The sequence below is a fragment of the Ambystoma mexicanum genome, chromosome 3p (assembly GCF_040938575.1).
Source record: "Ambystoma mexicanum isolate Mex_15411 chromosome 3p, UKY_AmexF1_1, whole genome shotgun sequence".
Taxonomy (NCBI): domain Eukaryota; kingdom Metazoa; phylum Chordata; class Amphibia; order Caudata; family Ambystomatidae; genus Ambystoma; species Ambystoma mexicanum.
This window is the reverse complement of record NC_090925.1, coordinates 467,311,623-467,331,210: the sequence shown is the minus strand read 5'-3', so window position 1 is coordinate 467,331,210 and position 19,588 is coordinate 467,311,623. Positions and strand designations below refer to the sequence as shown.

At 43.8% G+C, this 19,588-nt stretch overlaps 1 protein-coding gene across 10 annotated transcripts in view; it reads right to left on the bottom strand.

The window, feature by feature from the left end:
• The window catches only part of BCAS1 (brain enriched myelin associated protein 1), a 675,276-nt gene that overhangs the window by 30,057 nt on the left and 625,631 nt on the right, over nt 1–19,588 (bottom strand). For 5 of the 10 annotated variants that reach the window (XM_069651137.1, XM_069651132.1, XM_069651133.1 and 2 more), the window contains one exon: nt 941–1,006. The exons of the other annotated variants lie outside the window; for them this stretch is intronic. In XM_069651137.1, the coding sequence (XP_069507238.1) occupies nt 941–1,006 (66 nt within the window). The remainder of the gene's footprint in view (nt 1–940; nt 1,007–19,588) is intronic. 10 annotated transcript variants of the gene reach the window in all.

The window sequence follows — 19,588 nt, the reverse complement described above, 5'->3', positions numbered from 1 at the left end:
TGAATCAGCACACCCATGGAATGCACGTTTGGTCCACTTACGTGTGCACACTGCATATTTAAAAAGACACACACTGTTGAGAATCATTGAGCACTTGTAGGGGCAAGCTCAGAATTAGTACAGTAAGCCTTTCACCAATTTTCTGGCTGGCTATACACAAGTTAAATACTAGTTTCTAGATCCGTTTGTCAGCAGGAGCTTTGTCAAATAGTTGAGTTAATGGCTTGGAGGATTATAGCACAATTCTGATGATCTTCAAATGTATTTGATTAGAACAATTGTGTTTAAAGCAGCAGAATGATGTATTACTGCTGGATTTGCAAAGGTAAATGTGCTTGACATCACAGTTCACACATAAGGCTCAGCATAATCGCCATGATTAATTCAAGTTCTAGGGAAAATCTGCTACAGCTACACCAGGAATCAGGACAACATCAAGCTTGGTAAACAACTAGACCATGTGATCAATTAGATGCACCTTAGGTATGGTAACGAGATAACAACATTACACTGCTAAGTGGGGGACATCCAAATGGCTGCCCACCAGCAGGAAACACCATGATGTAGCAGAACTAGTGATGCTTTGAAACAAGAATTGCAGTGGCACATGTATTCATTGTAATTCTGTCTGAAAGCTCCATCATTCCATACTTTTGGATGAATACAGTAAGCAGGCCAAATGAAGGACCACAGAGAGCATATTCAATTAATGTGACTTGTTTTAACTGCTGAGTGATGCTCTCAATTCAGCATTCCCTGCAATTCTTCAGAAGGTAATGCCTGGTCGTTATCGTTTCTTGACTATGCAAAGCGGTCTACATTCGTTCTTAGATAAAGATGATGTCAATGTACAAATAACTTTTTTCACAAGTAGAATAGGAAACACAGGTCAGAGAGTGTACAGCCCATCACCAGTAGATGAATAAATCTGAGCACTTACTGGCTGACTGGGGTCTTTCTCGTTAATCTCCACGGAATTGGTATTACCTCCATCTCCAATGACTGACTAAAATAACAAAGGATTACTTTTTCAGCTGCACCCTTTCAAATTCAAACGTCACACATATGTAAATTGGAACTACAATACATGCTGGTAGAAGAACAGAAACATTGGCATGATGGTTTGAAATAGCAGCTTTTCAGAATAGGTTAAGGGGTCAAATAAGGGGCTCCATCACTCGTGACAAATGAAACAATAGGAAGACATCTGTAAAATAATTCAGCTGCGATTGTAACCCTTCCATTAAATGTCAAATACTGTGAAGTGAAATCCGTTCTAGTTTGCCAATGTGATAAATAGAACGCACAATTCCACAACAAACACTGCTGTAGACAGAGGGGATACAGGGAGGCTGTGCCCACACCGGTGCTCTTGGTATGGTATGGTATTGTTAATTTATATAGCGCCTACACACAGGCAAGTGTTTTAAATCGCTCAAGGAGGGTGGGAACAAGGGGAAAAACAAACAGGCTCAGAGCCCTTGAAATTCGGAGACGATAATAGTCTGCACAGGCAGAGTAAGTGCGTAAACAATACATTGAACACTTTGGGAGACAGAAAATAGGCCTGATGGTGATTCTGCAGTTTTAACAGTGCAATTTAAGGGTGAGCACGAGAGAGAACAGACAGACGGTCTTCAGGCGCGGTGTGTATGGATCTTGCTAGTGCACAGAGGGTCGCAGGGAGGGGGAGGTCAAGTGCACCCGGTCGATTGAGACTGGGGTAAGTGCAGAGAGAGCCACTCTCTTGGATTAATTTCTCAAGTGCATTGAGTGTGGGTGTGGTGTAGGTCACTGGGGCAAGTGCGAGAGAAGACTGGAGGGGGTGCCGGGGACCTCAATGTCCCGGTGTGCACCCTTGGCTCCTGCTGATCTGGGGCTGTTTGACATGGTTTCACACGGTTGAGCGTTAGCCACTTTCTGATAAAAACATAATAATCAGTTCTTGTACCATACATGTGCTGCTTGCTGCAGCGTAGATGTGATTGATTGGCAACCTAGGTGTGTTTCTAGGGCAGATCCCAAGTTTTACTCCCACTGTCTGCACACGACTGATTCCTACCTCACCTGTACTGAGAGAACTCTGAAGCTACAGATCCCTGCATGTAAAGGTACATCTATAAACATGCCTGATTGTGTACTTTCAATGTTATACAATGTGTGTTTGTGTGTATGTGTACGTGAGAGTTTGAATAAGTATGCATATGTGTGAGTGAGCCTGTGTGCATACATCCATGTTCATAGTTTATGTTTGTGTGTGTGTGCATGATTGAATCTGTGTGCAAGTGTAATGTGTGCATGTATTTGTGTGGAGCAATGCAGCTGCATCCGCACCAGCATCAATACATTTACTTACAGTGGCAATTCATAGTGTGTATGCAATATCATGAAAGAGATTTACAATTCGGATGCTAACTTATATTGTGGGTGCAGCATCATGAGTACTGTACAGTAAATGTGATGGCAAATATTGTGGGATTCATTAAAGTGATTAACAGTGGGAATTGTGGTGTATATCATGAGTGCAGGTTCATGAATGTGATTTATATTGGCAATGCTAGTGTATGCTATTGACACAGCTTCATTAAAGTACTTTACAGTGAAAATGGTGGCATATATTTTTGATATATCTTCCCTCAAGTGATTTACATTAGCAATGCTGGCATATACTGTGCAAAGGAAATCAAATAGATTTAAAGTATAAATTAGGGTATGTATTACATCTGCAGCTTCACGAAAGACATTTACTTTGGTAAAGCTTGACTGTATTGTGGACACAGGCATCATGAAATGTTGTTCGCTTGTGTGTACTGTCAGGTTCTTACTCATGGCCATTGAGAGTCCCTCTTTCCTTTCAGCTGCATATCGTAACAACACAGTGATCTGAGGCGTACTGACACTTTTTCTTTAAAAAAATTAATCCAACACAGGCTAGATCTTAACATATTCTTGTGAAACATACAAACACCATTTGCGCAAAGGCTAACATTGCAGTTGCATTAGATACCCTGATCTTCCATACATGTATTATATTCATAAGTGTCTTTCTAAACTGCACAATTGAGATAACCGAGCACAGCACAGTGGTGTAAGCTTTCATGTTCATTTCAACCTTTACTCTATGTTTAAAATGCCTAGATGCAAAAGCACATTATACTTAAAGCTCAGTAAATACACACAAATGCTAGTAACAGTTACATTGCCGTAGTTAAGTATTTTCATTAGGATACATTTCCAACAAGTGAAAATCACAAGGTTACAGAGGCAGTTCATTAAAGAACTTGAGCTCAGTATTTAACACAGAAGTTTTTTAAACGGTCAGCCAGATAAGAACTCTGTAATAGCGAAAACATGCAAGAGACATGTTTAGGTTGTTATGCCTTTAACATTCGGTCCTATCATTTGAAAGAAAATGGCCACGCCGGGTATATTTAAACAAACCACATATCTACGTCTTCAATTCCCAAGCCCAAAATAAACCACATAAAATACACTTAGAAGGTTAGATGACCTCAGACCAAACGTGTTGAGAGTGCTACATTGTGGACATTAAGGGTTAGTGGACGTAGCTAAGATTTCATTATTATCTGCCAACACAAAGTGCACTGCAATTCGAGCATCACTGATATCAAAGTGAATTCAAATGTTTGGACATTTGTGTTTGAATTTATGATAAGCATACCTTGGGAAATATGAAAAAGAAGTCTGTTACATGCAACAGCAAGTCACTGCAACAAGGCCCCTTCCATTTAGGCTTGTCTGATCCCACTACTTCATAAACTGAACCTGATTCAATGTTGGACATGGAAAATATGCACTCGGGAACCCAGCTCATGTCTGGGAGTTAGGAGTGGGTGGCTGGAGAGATGGTTGCAGGGCTAGGGGCATGGCCGGCAAGTGACAGGCTTACAAAAAGTGTAAAAACACTAGACTAATATAAAAAGACCTTGCAATATATAAATCATTGTACTAAAATGCTAAGCAAAAAGAGAAGAATTGTGTCTTTTTTACATTATAAACTGATGGCTACAAGTTCCAACTTGTAAAGGAACCTGAACTACAAGAAGTCCCCTGTGGGGTTTGCAACTGCATTTTTATGACTTAGAGAAATAGTGAAAGAAAATATATGTTATGATCACCTGTTTGTAGATATTGTTTTAGAGAGCATGAAGCTTTATGCACTGCTTCCCATTTCTAGTACCATAGAACACTGAGAATGTCCAATTCACAAAATCCAACGGCGGGCAGCAATGTGTCCAACATTCTCAGCACAAAACAGCACAGGGCATGCCCAAATTGCATGCATTGGGCTTGATCTAAGATAGTGGCCTCCCTATAGCGAGCCACATGCCTTAATCACTTTCATTTGTGCTACCACTGGATTGTTTTTCGAATTCACTTGCGTTGATCCAATGCAAGGGAAGATGCAAATGAGGCAGGGATGGTTTCCTACAATGTCAGATTTATTTTCACCCTATACAGTGGCACTTACACAGAGCAATATCGTTATGTACTTATGACATTTCTACTCCTGGAAGTTCAGAAAGAGAGAAACATCTTCACATATTTTTCGAATATTCCAAAATCTGTGGGTCATTTCCAACATCGACCAGTGATTTGTTTTTTGCTATTCAGAGATCTCTGGTATGTGCATAGCTAGTTCCATGAAATTGGTGTTGATGAATAATAAAAGGAATTGACACAAGATTGCAGAATTGTTCTTCCATCCAGTAGTTCACAATACCATCCTAGCTGTATATGATTGTGCTAAGTGTAGTGCATGTGTATCTGAGGGTTGAGGGACAATGCATAGGCTATAGCATGGGACCCACCAGATTCTTTGGACTACAACTCCAAGGAACTCTAATCCTTCATTACTTCTTTTAGGGCTGATGGGAGTTCTAGTTCAAAACAGTTGGAGAGACAAAGGTGTCCGACCCCTAGGCTACAGCATTCTACGGAACCTGGATAGGTGCTTCCCAAGGTAGCTCATTCAGCTCAAGAGAAATTCTTCAATTGATACTGCAAGGGCAAGTTGGATAAAAAAAAGAACATCTGAACATTTCTGTGAAGACTAACTTGGTATGGTAAGAACGTAGACACCCACACGAAAATAATGTTTTCCTGTTTGAAATCTAGACTCTATAAATATGCAAGGTGTTGTTGGATTATTTAGGCACAACCACCTTGAAACATTTATAACTGGTTGGCTTAGACGTGATACACTAGGCAATGGCCATTGCTTGTACTTCCTCCTCAGAAGGAAGACCTATAGGTTTTCAACAAATTACAGTGTGGCTGTTACATGCACCTTCATCAGGTCCCCCTCAAACCGAGCCATTGGGACCGAACAGGAGAGGGACAGATGAATGAATTACACAAAACATGAGCTCAATAGCATCTGAGCGACAGTCCCTTATGATCACCTGCCCCATGCAATCAAAGAAAACAAAACGTATCCAGTTAAGCACAGTGTTAATGGAGCTCATCACATTTTCTAGTATCTATCTTTTGTAAATGACGTTGGGTGCCACGAGTCTAAGTGCACCCGCGCAGCTGTCCCACCAGACCTGCAGACAGATCACACCCATCCAGGATGGCAATAATGCTGGGGAAGCATGTCGAACCCTTGAGGGGTGGGAAAAACAAATAGTCTGTTACCTACTAGGAGCTTTTGGCTTGCGTTAAGGGGCACTGGAAGACGACAAAGGTGGACCTGCAAAACGTGCTAACATCCTGATATTAACCTTGAACATGGAGGGCATTAGTTGACCTGGTCTACTTCACTGCCATGGAGAAGACTATTAAATGCATAATATGAAAGCTCTTCGATCGAGGAACCTTGGATGTGTTCCGGTCTGGAATCTGAATGCTGTTTACTTGACACCCCTGAAGCTCCTGTAGGAAGAATGTAGGCCCCGCATTTCAAACATCCAGGCTCTGCATTTTAACATCCACATTTTAGTGAGGGTTTGAATTTTAACTAGGGCTAATGGTGTGAGACTCATCGATGGACTCAAGGGTATGAGTCTCTGGCTGAATCTAAATAGATGCCAATGCACAGAACACATGCTAGAAAATGATCACTTTGCTTCATGATGCTATTGTAATGGGATGAGTTCACTAGAAAATAAAACTAACATAAAACTAACATACTAATGTACCCAAACCCATTCAACATGTAAATCCCATAATAACAGGTAGTGCAAATAAATCCATTGTATACACTGGATGCAGGTTAATGGAAACTCACTATGCTCTGCAAATGGAAAACTTTAAACGTGCAGGATTGAAGCTGCGCTGTGTTGTAAGATGTGGAATGTGAAGATCCGTTCTGCTAAAGACAGTGCATTGTCTTGAGGTAGGAAGCGCAAGAGAGCTGTAACAAGTTCTCTTCAGCAATGCAGTTTGTGTTTTGGGTAAAGACAGAGGAAATCACATGCTGTCTTAGTGAGATGATCTTGTCAAGGGGAGGTTTTTTTTGAGTGACAATGTTTTGCAAAACAGTTTGAGGCAGAGAGGGCTGGGTCATTCTTTCACTCACTGACAAAGGAGGCAGAAGTACTGGAAGGAAGAGAGGGATGTTTCCTGGGCAGACTGAGTCTTCAGGGCTGACAGTATCTTTCTCCTGGGTTGACTGTCATCATAAGAGCCGCAGTCTTGAGCAACCTTATCTCTAATTGATCCCGGGTCACTGCCAAGCTGAGTCGGGGAAGATCGCCAACAGACCTAGGTAATTATGCTGTTAATTGAGGGGCATGTGAAGTGGACGTTTGATAATATGTAACATAGGTCAAATAATTCAGTTCATTTTTAGGTGCTTCACTAGTAAAAATAATTTAACGTGCATGTAAAACTGTATTTATATTTCTCAATTTTTTTTGCAAAGTCAAGGGCAGCAACAGGCAGAGCTCTGCACTTTATTGAAGATAAAATCTTGTTTATGTTGTGAATTACAACCTGGGCGCCTATGTCATTCTGTGTAACTTGCATAGTTCTAGTTTATGATAAAGAACAATAATTCAAAAAGGTAATTAAGTTTCAGTGTACTTCTTCTGCATTCAGTCTCATTGATTTGGTATGCATAGGAAGATAGAAAGTGTGGTAAGAAATCTCAAAGAAAAGTTAGTCACAGAAAATAGTTTTACCAAGAGAGGCTGAGTGAATGTTTTGTATTTCATTTGCATGTTTAATATACTCTGAAACACAGCCAAAAGGGCATAAGAGTGATATTGTAGATAACATATCACAGGAGACTATGAGCCAATGATTCAGAGTGTACTAAGTCCAGTATTTGTTTACTGTTAGTAACCCTGGTGAAATAATTATTAGGCATTAGTACCCGGCATGCGTGGCGCACCGGCAATACAGCGTGGTGATTGGCTCATTTGCGAGCCATACCACATGGTATTCCCTTGTACAACGTGCGTGCCACGCACTCTGTTCCCAGCGAGGGCCGTGGCAACCATCCACCAATGAGGAGGCTCGAAATGGGGCAATCCCCGCTCCGAGCCTCCCCATGGCTGGAGGCTGCCTTCGTCCCGTGCTGGGGAATCAGGTAAGACTTTTTTTTTTGCCTCCCTCCTCCCACCTCCCTGCCCACCCCACTTACCTTCTATCCCTTGATCTCCAGCGGCGGATGATGGAAGCCTCCAGGCGTGTGGAGACTCAGAGTGGGGCCATCCCTGCTACGAGCCTCCACACGGCTGGAGGCTTCCATCGACCCCCACCGGAGCCGCAGTACTTTTTTTCTTTTTTATTTCCCCTTCCCCCCTCCTGACCCCACTTACCTTCTTTTTCTTCTTTTCTTGGAGCGAACACGCTGGAAAAACTTCTGTTCCCAGCACGTTCGCTCCCGATGGCCGCCATGGAAAGGGAAAAAAGACTACGTTTTCCCTTTCCCGCGGCCATTCTTTTTCAACTTTTTTTTTTTCTGTTTCGCGTGATAAAACAGAAAAAAAATGCCATTAGTACCCCAGTCTAATGGGCCGGGGTACTAATGGCTATAAGACCCACGGCGGCGGGCCAATACCGCCCACGGTAATACCCCCGGGGCTTCGTTAAGGCGCTCGCTAAGCTCGGGCCTGTAACTACAGACCAGGGGGCATTACCTGGGGTGGTATTGGTCCGCCGCCGAGGGTCTTATAGCCATTAGTACCCCGAGATACGAAATATAACCAAAAACAATCTCCAACACTCCTGAGATCTAGGTGCATTTCCTGCTATTTTACAGGGGTAATGCTCCCCATAAGGCTTTGTCCAGAGCAGAATGGCATTCCTTCATTTGCTTTTGGTACCTGATGAGACTGTCTCTCGAGTTTATTACTCGGGGAGAGACATAAGCTTTCTGGTTAGACCATTGAGAAAGTTACCTTGCAATGACATTTCTAATGCTCTTTCTTGGGTATCCACCTTTTACACCTCGGCCTAATCAATGAAAGCCATCTCAAATAATTCCCAACCCATTGCAATGCCAATCGCTAAACTCACACCTATCAGTTTCAAAGGATAACTCATTGCAATTTCACATAAATGGGGGGGGAAGAATCATAGCCATGTTTCAAAAATGAGTAAATAATGAACGGCAGGGCATTTCATCAAGCAAAAGGGAAGTATGATAAAAAGTGAAGGGGAGTGTGATGTCAGTAGGGAAACTGGGGGAAAATGGAGTTTACCTTCATTTGCAATATAAATAAGTGTACAATAAATGCAAAAGGGGGAAAACTAAAGTTCGATTAGATGGGCTGAGATGCAATTGGCAGTTGGCTTGCAGTGAGAAGGCTGCAATGAGTTGGGACGGAGATAAGCTGACTTGCAATGGGATGGCTGCAATGGGTTTGCTTGCAATGGGATCCATCTCGTGATCACTGTCTACGTTTCTACAGGATGCTGTCACAAAAAGAAGAAAGACACCCATATGAGAACCTAGAGCCAGAGAGTTTTTTCTGGTTACATAAAATGATAAACTAAATTTGTTTAACCATATTCCGTCCATGCTGTGACACTGGCTAGTGCTTCCACCATAGGACCATGATAAACCTACCCAATCTGCAAGGAAAAAAAGTCGGTGCTTGAATGAGAACATTATATAATTCACAAATGTAGCCCCCCCAACTCTGACTTACTTATTTTGTGATTAGTATTGCTAGTAGTGTTTAAACAAGTACAGCTAATTACCTTTGACAAGTCAATTGTTATTAGAACATGAAAATCGATATTGGCCTCCTCTCAACCAATCATAATGTTCAGAGTACAGTTAATCAATCAATCCGTCAACCAGTCAATACATTGTTTATCCTGGATATATTGCAATCCATGAAACACACAAGTAAATGTTAAAAACATGAACATCCAATAGAACAATCATACATAACAATTAATAAATACATCAGTTCTGCACACAATCATACAATAAAAACATTTAGCATAATTCTTCTATTGCTGGAAAAGAAGCCAGTTTAAAACCACTGGTTGCATCTCTAATTGATAGTACTAGTAAGAAAGCAGATAGCTGCCTATAGCCTGATTCATTTAAGAATTCATACAGGTAAAGTCTCCTAAGTTCTTATAAATGGGCAAAAAATGACAAGGTGAGCCAGACACTCAAAGGTGCCCCAGGCACCGATAGCGCAAATAGTAGACTGTCCGATATATCTGCTACTAACTCCTTTGAACTGGATTGCACTAAACTGTGCTTTAGACAGTAGGGACCTTTGGTAGGTGTCCTCCCTCATACTAAACCAATGTCCAAGAATCACTGTCTTAAGTGCTGAAGTAGTGGTGGCACTGAGGCTGGGCGATTATCAAAACAAGAACCCAAATCCATAGATCCAAAGGTTCTTTTAATATGAGTGAACTACTCGATTGTATGGTCGTTTCCAATGAAAGAATGTGTTTCAATAAAAGTTTAGCTAAGAAATTGGCATCAAAACACCAAATAGAGTACCAGAAAATAACAGGTTTGTGCCTGACGATGTCAGAAATAAAGGCCATGCCTGTCTCAAAATGGGTGGTTTAGGCTGCAGTCGATATGGGCACCCTCAAGAGACAAGAACGAAAAAGAATTTCCTTTGATTGAATTCCAGTAAGCTTTCCTGTGCCCCATAGTTCACTCCAGTAGGAGTGCACACTGACCCCAAGGGCTTTGTAGGCTGGTAGCATGTGTGACCCTGAGTAATTGTTTAGATTTTTTGTGAATTTGAAAAGACACCCCGTAGCCAGCTTCATTCTTGATCTGCTGGCATCAATGTTATTCTTCCATGGTAAGAAGACTATTGAATATGATCCCCAAATATTCAAAGAGCTTACAAAAAGACAGCTTATAGTACCCTAGAGACACCATTGGATAACATTGTCTGACATTCGAGAAACTGATAAGAAAGGATTTTTCTTTGTTGACTTTAAGTCCCAGGTGGGTAATGCAATTTACATAGATTTTTCCCATTGTCTGCAGGGACTTGGGTCTCCTCGCTAGAAGTGCAGCAACATCAGCATACCCCAAGGCGGGGAACTTTCTGCCCTCACAGTGTGGAACATCAGTTCCCAATTGCTCCAAACACAGGGGAAGATGGTTGACATACAGGTTAAAAAGCAATGGGGCCAGCAGGTACCGCTGATGGACTCCCTTATAAACCCCTAGGCTATCGCTAACCTCCCTGCTTCTACCATAGCAGATGCACACTCTGAAGTCTGCTGGTAGAGATTACAGGAATCGCAACAAAGGGCGAGGGACCCCTGTAGTGTCCAGGGAACTACAGAGGAGTCTCCTTTCTAAGTGGTCAAAAGCAGAGCTCAAATCCATAAAGACTACGTGGTCAGGAATCCTCCTAATGGTAATGTACTTGAACAAAATCAAGTAAAGATTAACGGACTGATTGACTTTCTCCATGCCCTTTCTAAAAGCCAACTGTGATCAGATAAAATACAGCTATGGCAGACCCATACCTCTAACCTCGTCATGATGATGCCTGAGAAAGTTTTCAAAGTTCCGTCCAGAAGAGTGATTGACCGGTAAGAGCTCTGGAGTCATTTGTTTCCCTTTTTATAAATGAGGAAAATAGTGCCAATTTTCCAGTTTACAGAGAAAGAACTTGTTCGCAACATTGCTTTGAAAGCCTAAGTAAGGAGTAGTGCCCATAGCTGTCGGCATGAGCGAAAGAGATGATTTGGCACGCCGTCCTCCCTGGCAGCTTTGAGACATTTTTGGCAGCGGTTAACCAAATCTACTTCCCTCACTGTAAATAATTCCAGAAGTCTACTGTCAGGGTCAGCGGGCATGGCCCTACTGTCACCATTCCCTACACAATAAAGTCATGAATAGTGATCTTCCCAGTCCTGTGCAGTTATACAGGCTTCCAAATCTCACATTTAGCCTAATTGTCACTTGGAGCTTTCTTAGATGTGACCAGACTGTAAACATTGCAGTGGGGTTTAGACACCGAATGTCCCCATAACTGCCCCTCACAAAGAATATAGTGGCACTACTAGTCAGTCTACACCCTCTAGGTCACTCGGACATTCAAATGTTTTAGATAAAGTGATGGTTTCCCCCACGCCAGGTGCCATTGGGATTACTGCAGGCGAGTGTCTATGGAGAATTAGGCCAAATGCCATGAGATTCATGTCAGAAGAGTTACAGGTGGGGGGTAACACAGAGTATTGTTCTCCTGGTTTTTAGAAAAAGACCAGGGGGACCATATTGATCTCAGATGGTCCCAAGCAGAAATGTGTTACCCTCCATAGGAGATCAGAGACCTTGGACTGATGGCTTAGGGTGATGTTAACATAGTCAGTAAAGATGGATGTCCTATTCTTGCCAATTCACAATGGATGCAATATCAGCATCAAAATGTCCCTGCCTATATAAACCGCAGAGCCACCAATATGTTTCACTAAGTAAACCATTTTATTTATCAGGGAGATGGCATCCTCCTCCATGTTGTGCTTCAGCTTGGGGACATTAGTTAGTACCATGACCTGAGGGGTCGCTTGAGGAGATAATTTCAAAGTAAACCCTTCATTTTTGCAGATGTTGGTATGGTGTTGCCAAGAACAGGGCTCTTGGAACTGAGGACCATGCCCATCACTTGGCCTATGGGGAACCCCACTCCTAATACCCTCAGGGCCTGTCAGCAGTCTAGCACCATAGTTAGTAGTGGATGGTCTGGTCAGATCAATCAGATTACGAGATAAAGAAGCTTCTCTACCAAGGACTCCCTTCTTAATGGCATCCCCTTTGGGGCTACCCTTCCTTTGGTCTACCCTCGTCCCACTGTTTGTATGGTAGTGATCTTTGGAGCAGTTTCCCTCACAATGGTGGACCCAGTAAGGCACCTGTTCTTAGAGGAAGTGCTTATCTCTTCATGTGGGGCCCTGCCTGCCAGATTCACAGAGGTTCCAGCGGTCGGAAAGACATATATAGTGGAATTACCTTTTGTTTTTCCACAACTAGAGCTCTAAGGATCACTCTTGGGATTAGAGAGTTTGCTAAATCTATCTATTTTTTAACATAGTGGACAGTGTCAGTCTATCGATCTTAGATTTAAACCTTGTAAGGCTCTTGTGGATATTAAGTACCTGGTTTTCCATGATCACCAGCCGTTTTCAAAAGGCATATTCGGGGTGTGTTTACTTCAAGTTAGACATGTCTTTGGGGGAGATGTTGGTTGGATTGCCCACACCCTGCAAGTATGATGGCATATCGCCCCCTTTTCTAACCTGAGACAAGAATCAGTGGCTTCTCCAGTGCCACATATCCTAGCAATAACCAGTGTTGGAGGAGTCGTAGTACTGACAACATCACTCAGTCTTAGAACAGACTCCAGGTCATCTGGAATTGTGTATAAACTCCCCTTTGCGGCTGATGGATATCTCTGCCAGTAGGACCTTCTCATTGAAGACCACCACTGCCTTTTTAAGAAAGGATTCTAAAGAACCTGGGCCATTAGTCTTTGGGGTTTTAGCTTGTTACTGGTACTGCCCGTATCCAGTTTAGATATTTTCTTCACTGATAACCCCATATTGATCCATGCAACCTCACAGACCTTGCATTTAGCTATGGGAAAATGGTGACACTGAGGGTATCAGAGTCCACAGGGATAATCTCAGTAACTGGAAAAAGGCACTGATAGAAAGAGATATACAGACATATACAGAAATAAATGGCGTCAGAGTATTGTCTACACCCACTCGGACATGGCTTTGTAAAGTACAAAGACACCTTGTTACAGACATTCCTTGTTACAGGAATGTCTGTAACAAGGTGTAAAGTGCAAGTGCAAAGTGCGTTAAGTTCTGTTGAGTTCTGTAGTAGTGCAGAATAGCAAAGATATCAGGTATAAAGTGCATAAAGCAGAGTATAAAATACAGGTGCTATAGTTCACCAATTTAAGCCTGCTAAACTGGTGCAGAATAACGTAGAAATTAGCAGCATACACGAATTGATAAATATGTATAGCGCGGATGTATAAACACAGTGCTAAAATCAGTTAACTAAACACTGGTGAACACTGTTCCTGTGGTGAGGAATGCCACGACAGCTGAATAGGCAGTCAGATTCTTTCCTCCCCACTTTTCCAATAGGGTTAACATTCAAGCGGGGACGATGGGGGTTCCAGTAAAGTGACCCATAGAGGAAGAAAACCATAGGTTAGGATAGTTCATATGGACCCCACGAGTAACGTATTTGCTGGCGCTGCAGTGAAGAACGTCCTGACAGCTCGAGTGGCCACCAGAGTCTGTCTCGCGCCTTCACTCACAGGCCCAGCTAGTCCAGCAGTCCAGCAGAATAGAACATGCACTGTAGTTAGGAACGCCCCGAAAGCTCGAGGGGCCACCAGAGTCTGTCCATCCCTCACTCACAGGCCCAGCTACTCCGGAAATTCAACAGTCCAGTAGGATCAAACAGGGAGTAAGACTGGGAGTAGATCCAGGAAGAGGTAACCAATCACATGCAGTTATGTACTGCGCAGCGCCAGAGTCTTGCCGTCAGCGATTACGTTAGAATGTGAAATGTTGCAATCTCCTACCTGCAGCCAGGGATCAGCAAGCAAGACTGTGGGCAGGCAGGGCTGTTGAGAGTGCCAAAGAAAAGCTTTATCCACCAGAAAACTTCTGTGAAGCACTCGGGGGCCCAAAAAGTCAAGGAACGCCTTGGCCCCTGGACCAGCAGTGGGGAGGGGGTGTTTTAATATGCCGTCCCCAATCCTACAGCGTTGACCAAACAGCCACAACAGCCAAACCACTTCGTACACCTAAAAGCTGTTGAGGAGCTGTAGGCAGCTATGGATGGCTGAGCGCAGGTTGGTAACAGCAGTAGTCCAAAGCGACAGCCTCCAAGAAAAAAGAAGAAGGAAAAGCGGTTGGGAGTTACCAGGTCTCATCTCTCTCAAGTTGGCAGAGTTCAGGACAGAGGGCACAGCAGGGAAGAGCCGGAAACAGCATGAGCTGCTGCCCTGCTCCGCTCCTGGGTTTAGATGAGTGCGTGAGCGTGTCAGCAGAGCCCCCCTTAATCTTCCTCGTCCCACTGCACACAGCGGGAAATAGCCCGTGCCGCTGTCCGCACCGCTCAGCTCCTGGGTGTCGATGAGGGTGTGAGTGTGGCAGAAGATACCTTCCTCCCCTTCCTCTTCTCGCTGCACACAGTGGGAAACAGCCTGCACCCGAGGTCCGAACCGCTTCTGGGTGTAGATGAGGGTGTGAGTGTGGCAGCAGATACCTTCCTCCCCTTCCTCTTCTCGCTGCACACAGTGGGAAACAGCCTGCACCCGAGGTCCGAACCGCTTCTGGGTGTAGATGAGGGTGTGAGTGTGGCAGCAGATACCTTCCTCCCCTTCCTCTTCTCGCTGCACACAGTGGGAAACAGCCTGCACCCGAGGTCCGAACCGCTTCTGGGTGTAGATGAGGGTGTGAGTGTGGCAGCAGATACCTTCCTCCCCTTCCTCTTCTCGCTGCACACAGTAGGAAACAGCCTGCACCCGAGGTCCGAACCGCTTCTGGGTGTAGATGAGAGCGTGAGCACCGGTGCAGAACCCCTCCTCCTCTTCCTCTTCTCGTTGCTCACAGCTAGTGCAGTCAATACCTAGTGGTATTGAGTGCATTCGGAACATTCTGATTTCAAAAGTGGATCGGGAAGTAATCATTCAACTTCCAAGCAAGACGTCTTTTAACAAGACACTTCCGCTCTAACAGAACCTTTTTTTCACTGCTGAAACATGGGACAATTATTTAATTTTCTTATAGAGAGATTTTCTTAACATATGAAGACAAGCTTGTTATTTAAATGCTACAAAATAAAACCAAACGTAATTTACCAACATAATTTCTTGATTTACTTTGTCATTGTTAACCTGACGTTTTTTACTTCAGCGCCAAAGCTCCAAACCATGCATTGCTACTACCATTATGTGCTAACACCCTTATTTAAAGTGCCGCTTGAGAAAACGTGTGCTTGCATATTTGATCTTGCTTCACTTAAAACACCCTTTTTTATTATAAACCTATTATTGACTGGCTGAGAGACGTGGCCGCGATTTAAATGAGAATTGGAAGGCTGGCATGCACCAAGTGAACGGTTGTAGGTAACCGCCACCATTGTCTAAATATGCCGTAACCATTTTACACTGTCATGGAATTGAAAAAATAGGAAATAAAGAATTGAAAATGTATTGTTTACTTTGTATCATTTCGAATCACTTTGGGTTAAATGAAAGTACTTCAGATTGTTTATGTTAGATTATTGATTTCACTGCATCATCTGGGTTTGAATCAGCCATTGTGGGATATCATGCATGTATTGCAGTGCAAAGGCAACACATGTCATGCCTAGCTTCTTAAATTTCACATGACAGCAGGCACGAGAGAAAAATATACTCAACTGTACATGTGAAGTGAGAAAACAATATGTCTTATTATGGACCCTGCCAGTTTGATAAAAAATGTGTCAGTACTAACATATATCGGCACTTTACTGGACCGGCAAAGTACAAGTATGCCGCTGGGGGTAACCTGACTCACCTCCAGCCCAGACCTGGAGGTAACGCAGGCTCCCACCAGAATAAAACAGCCGTTATTCTCGGAACTGGCATTGCCAGTGCTGAGAATAACGGCAAATCCACCCATGGAGTCCATGGACTGGGGTTTTACCGGTAGTTCCACCGTCTGTAATATCCCGGTATTGCCAGGATATCAGGCAGCAGAAATGTTTGGTATTCTGTGAATTTCGTTTTGGTCCGCCTGGTGGAACGTGTGCTTTTGGTGCTCTCTGGACCTACCTGGACCTTCCTGCACTGCGAGCATTTTTAAAGCTCTTGCAGGACCCCGAGCGCTGGACTCTGAACGCTGCCCAGAGGAGGAGGGAGCAGTGCTAGTCACGTGGAACATCACGTGACCCATTACTGCTTCAAAGCACCCTCCCATCCGTCCGAGCAGCGTATTCTGTGAATTTCGTTTTGGTCCGCCTGGTGGAACGTGTGCTTTTGGTGCTCTCTGGACCTACCTGGACCTTCCTGCACTGCGAGCATTTTTAAAGCTCTTGCAGGACCCCGAGCGCTGGACTCTGAGCGCTGCCCAGAGGAGGAGGGAGCAGTGCTAGTCACGTGGAACATCACGTGACCCATTACTGCTTCAAAGCACCCTCCCATCCGCCCGAGCGGCGTATTCTGTGAATTTCGTTTTGGTCCGCCTGGTGGAACGTGTGCTTTTGGTGCTCTCTGGACCTACCTGGACCTTCCTGCACTGCAAGCATTTTTAAAGCTCTTGCAGGACCCCGAGCGCTGGACTCTGAGCGCTGCCCAGAGGAGGAGGGAGCAGTGCTAGTCACGTGGAACATCACGTGACCCATTACTGCTTCAAAGCACTCTCCCATCCACCCTTGCGGCGATAAGCCCGGCGGTGGCAATGCCGCTAACTGTGCTGTTGTGCGGCTGTTTGGTGCTGAGGCGCAAGTGTTGGATTTGGTAAAGATCGAGTCTGTCAGTGAAGATCCCTATGAACACAATACGGACTGCTGTTATTTAGTAAGCCTGTCATTGGATCCATGGACTTAGTGTAAAAAGTCATTCAAGGAATATTGGTTTTAGCGCAATTGCGCCTGTTATTGAAATTATTGTTCGGTTGTAGACTTTTTTGTATATATCAGTAATTACAGGTGGCTGGAATATGCAAGCAAGATTCCCTACGTTGACAATGGGGATGCCTCCAGTTATGCATCTTGGATGTCATAAGGGTCCTCTTAACACTTTGTTAACTAAGCCCAAACAACATTCAAATAATAAAATTGTCCCTTTTCGCTGTTCGACTCCAGTCGGTGTTCGTGGTCGAAACAGCATGAAAGCTGGTCCTAGAAGGCCGCCACTGCCTGATATTAGGTATTCTGTAAAGAAAAACTTGCAATTTCTGCTCTTATTGATATAAGAGCTCCCGCCAATTCACAAGTGTGCTCTACTCCTGGTCCTGACCTAAAGGGTGTGCTTTGCCTGCCTTCCTCAAAAAAAGTGACTTCCACAGATGGCGCTTGCTTAGTGCACACTAGTATCACACCCTGTGAAAGCTCCTCATCTCGAGTATCTTTATCCGACAGAATGATACTTCATAACCTACCACTGACAGCTCCTGTTGGAGCAAAGGCTGTTTCGCCTACCTGTGTGACCAATGATGCTGTAGTGGTCAATTTAGATATGGATCCCTCGAGACTCTCTCAACAATTGCTACCTGAGAGAGCCATGTTGAACTTGTCGCAGTCTCCTGTTATGTTTTCCGATCATAATTCCGAGTGTTCGGAAATTGAAGACTCGTATCATGCACCGACTCCACGTCGAATTCCTATGCCAGTAGTAGCAACTGGTAAAGTGGAGGCGGTAGTGGATCCGGGAAATTTGGTGGCACTTACACTATCGGCAATGCATGTTTCCCTACAATCTCTGTCCAGACTCTTTGATTCAGTAATCTCAAAGATGGGTGATCACTCGTGTAAACTAGATCAAATTCTAACATGGCAAGAGAGTGCTTCCATGCTTTTACAGCAAAAAAAAAAAAACTCATCCTTTGCCTTAACTGACATCAGTGATAAACCGGTAGTCACTAAAGTATCTTTAGGTACTCAAACCATCTTTTGAAGCACTTTCAGTACTTTGGGTAAATAATGTTGCCACGTCTGTGGCAAATTTACCTACATCGTCAGCAATGCCTTGTATTGCAGGTATTATTGTGGATTCCATGGTTCAGGCAAATTTGAGTCCAGCAGAACCAATGGTTTCCATACCCTGTACCAGTGCTAAAGGTGCCCCAAGTGTGCCTTATACCATCTTTACCCCTAAAATACTTATGACTGGTGCGAAATCCATTCAAACTCCCCAGTGCAAAAAATCCAAAAACCTCCCAGCCGCTAAGAAAAATGGCACAGCCCAAACAAAGAGCTTTCTCCACCGTGTTGCTCTATCCAAAAAAAGTGCGCTCATTGCATCATCTGCAGTTGCAAAAAAATACCATCAAATGGCCTTGATACGCACTCCCGTCTCTACACTACAAGAATTAAATACCATGCCTGCGTACGCCCCACTTGATGCATTGGCTGAACTGGCAGAAGGCCTGGACTGTCAAGCCGAGGCTGCCACTCTCATGCCCATACCCATGCCTAGAGCTGATGATGCCTCAAGCAGTCTAGCTGCGGGCCTGCCTTTGGATTTCCATCGACAGGAGATTCGTCGTGCTGTTGATGCGTATATGTCTGGCCAGATTGGTATGGCACAAAACATCGCCACTCAAACTGAGGCTCTGTCATCTAAGCACCCCTTAAGTGCAAACAATCCATCTTTACCTAATACTGGTTTGAGTTTAACTAAAGCAGTTACCCCCATAGTTTGCCCATTGGTGTCAGGTGCAAAACTGATGCCACAAACTGAATTACGGGGTACTACCAGTGCTGTTGGACGGTCACTCTTGGCTGAAATTGCCCCTGAACTTCTTGAATTGCTACAGGCTGTTTGCCAAAAAGAGTCCAAGCCCAGTGTGGTGCCTGCAATGGCTCTAATAAATAGGGGCTCAGAGCCTGCTGCCCACAAGCCTGCAACTAAGCCTATGGCGAAGCGTCCTGCTAATTTTAGCTTATTGTTCAGTTGTAGGCCTTAGCCGAGCCCTCAATATGTCCTAAATCGTAACTCCATTCTGAGCATTTTTTCTGATGTGCCATCTCTAGAAGATATTAGCTCTTACGACTTGGCTCTGGTTGACCTTTGTACCACTTCGAAAACGAATGTTGTGCGAATTTGGATGGATTCACGTATCGTCCAGAACGCTATTTGGGCGGCTCAAAAACAATTGCATGATTTAGGATTTGAGGTCTCATTGGAAGTTACTGACCTAGGCGCTCCAAATCAGCAGCAATTAGTCCCCCTTGTCAACCATAAAAATCATGTTTATGAGCTGCGAGGTGAAAGATCTTGTCAGATTCCTCTAAAACAGCATTAGCTAGGTCAAGCTGCTGAGCTATGTAATTTTTCCACTATTAGTTGGAATACGAGGGGTCACTCTAAGCTCTTGAATAATGATTTTAGTTCTCTAGCTAACTATAGGCTAGTTTTACTTCAGGAAA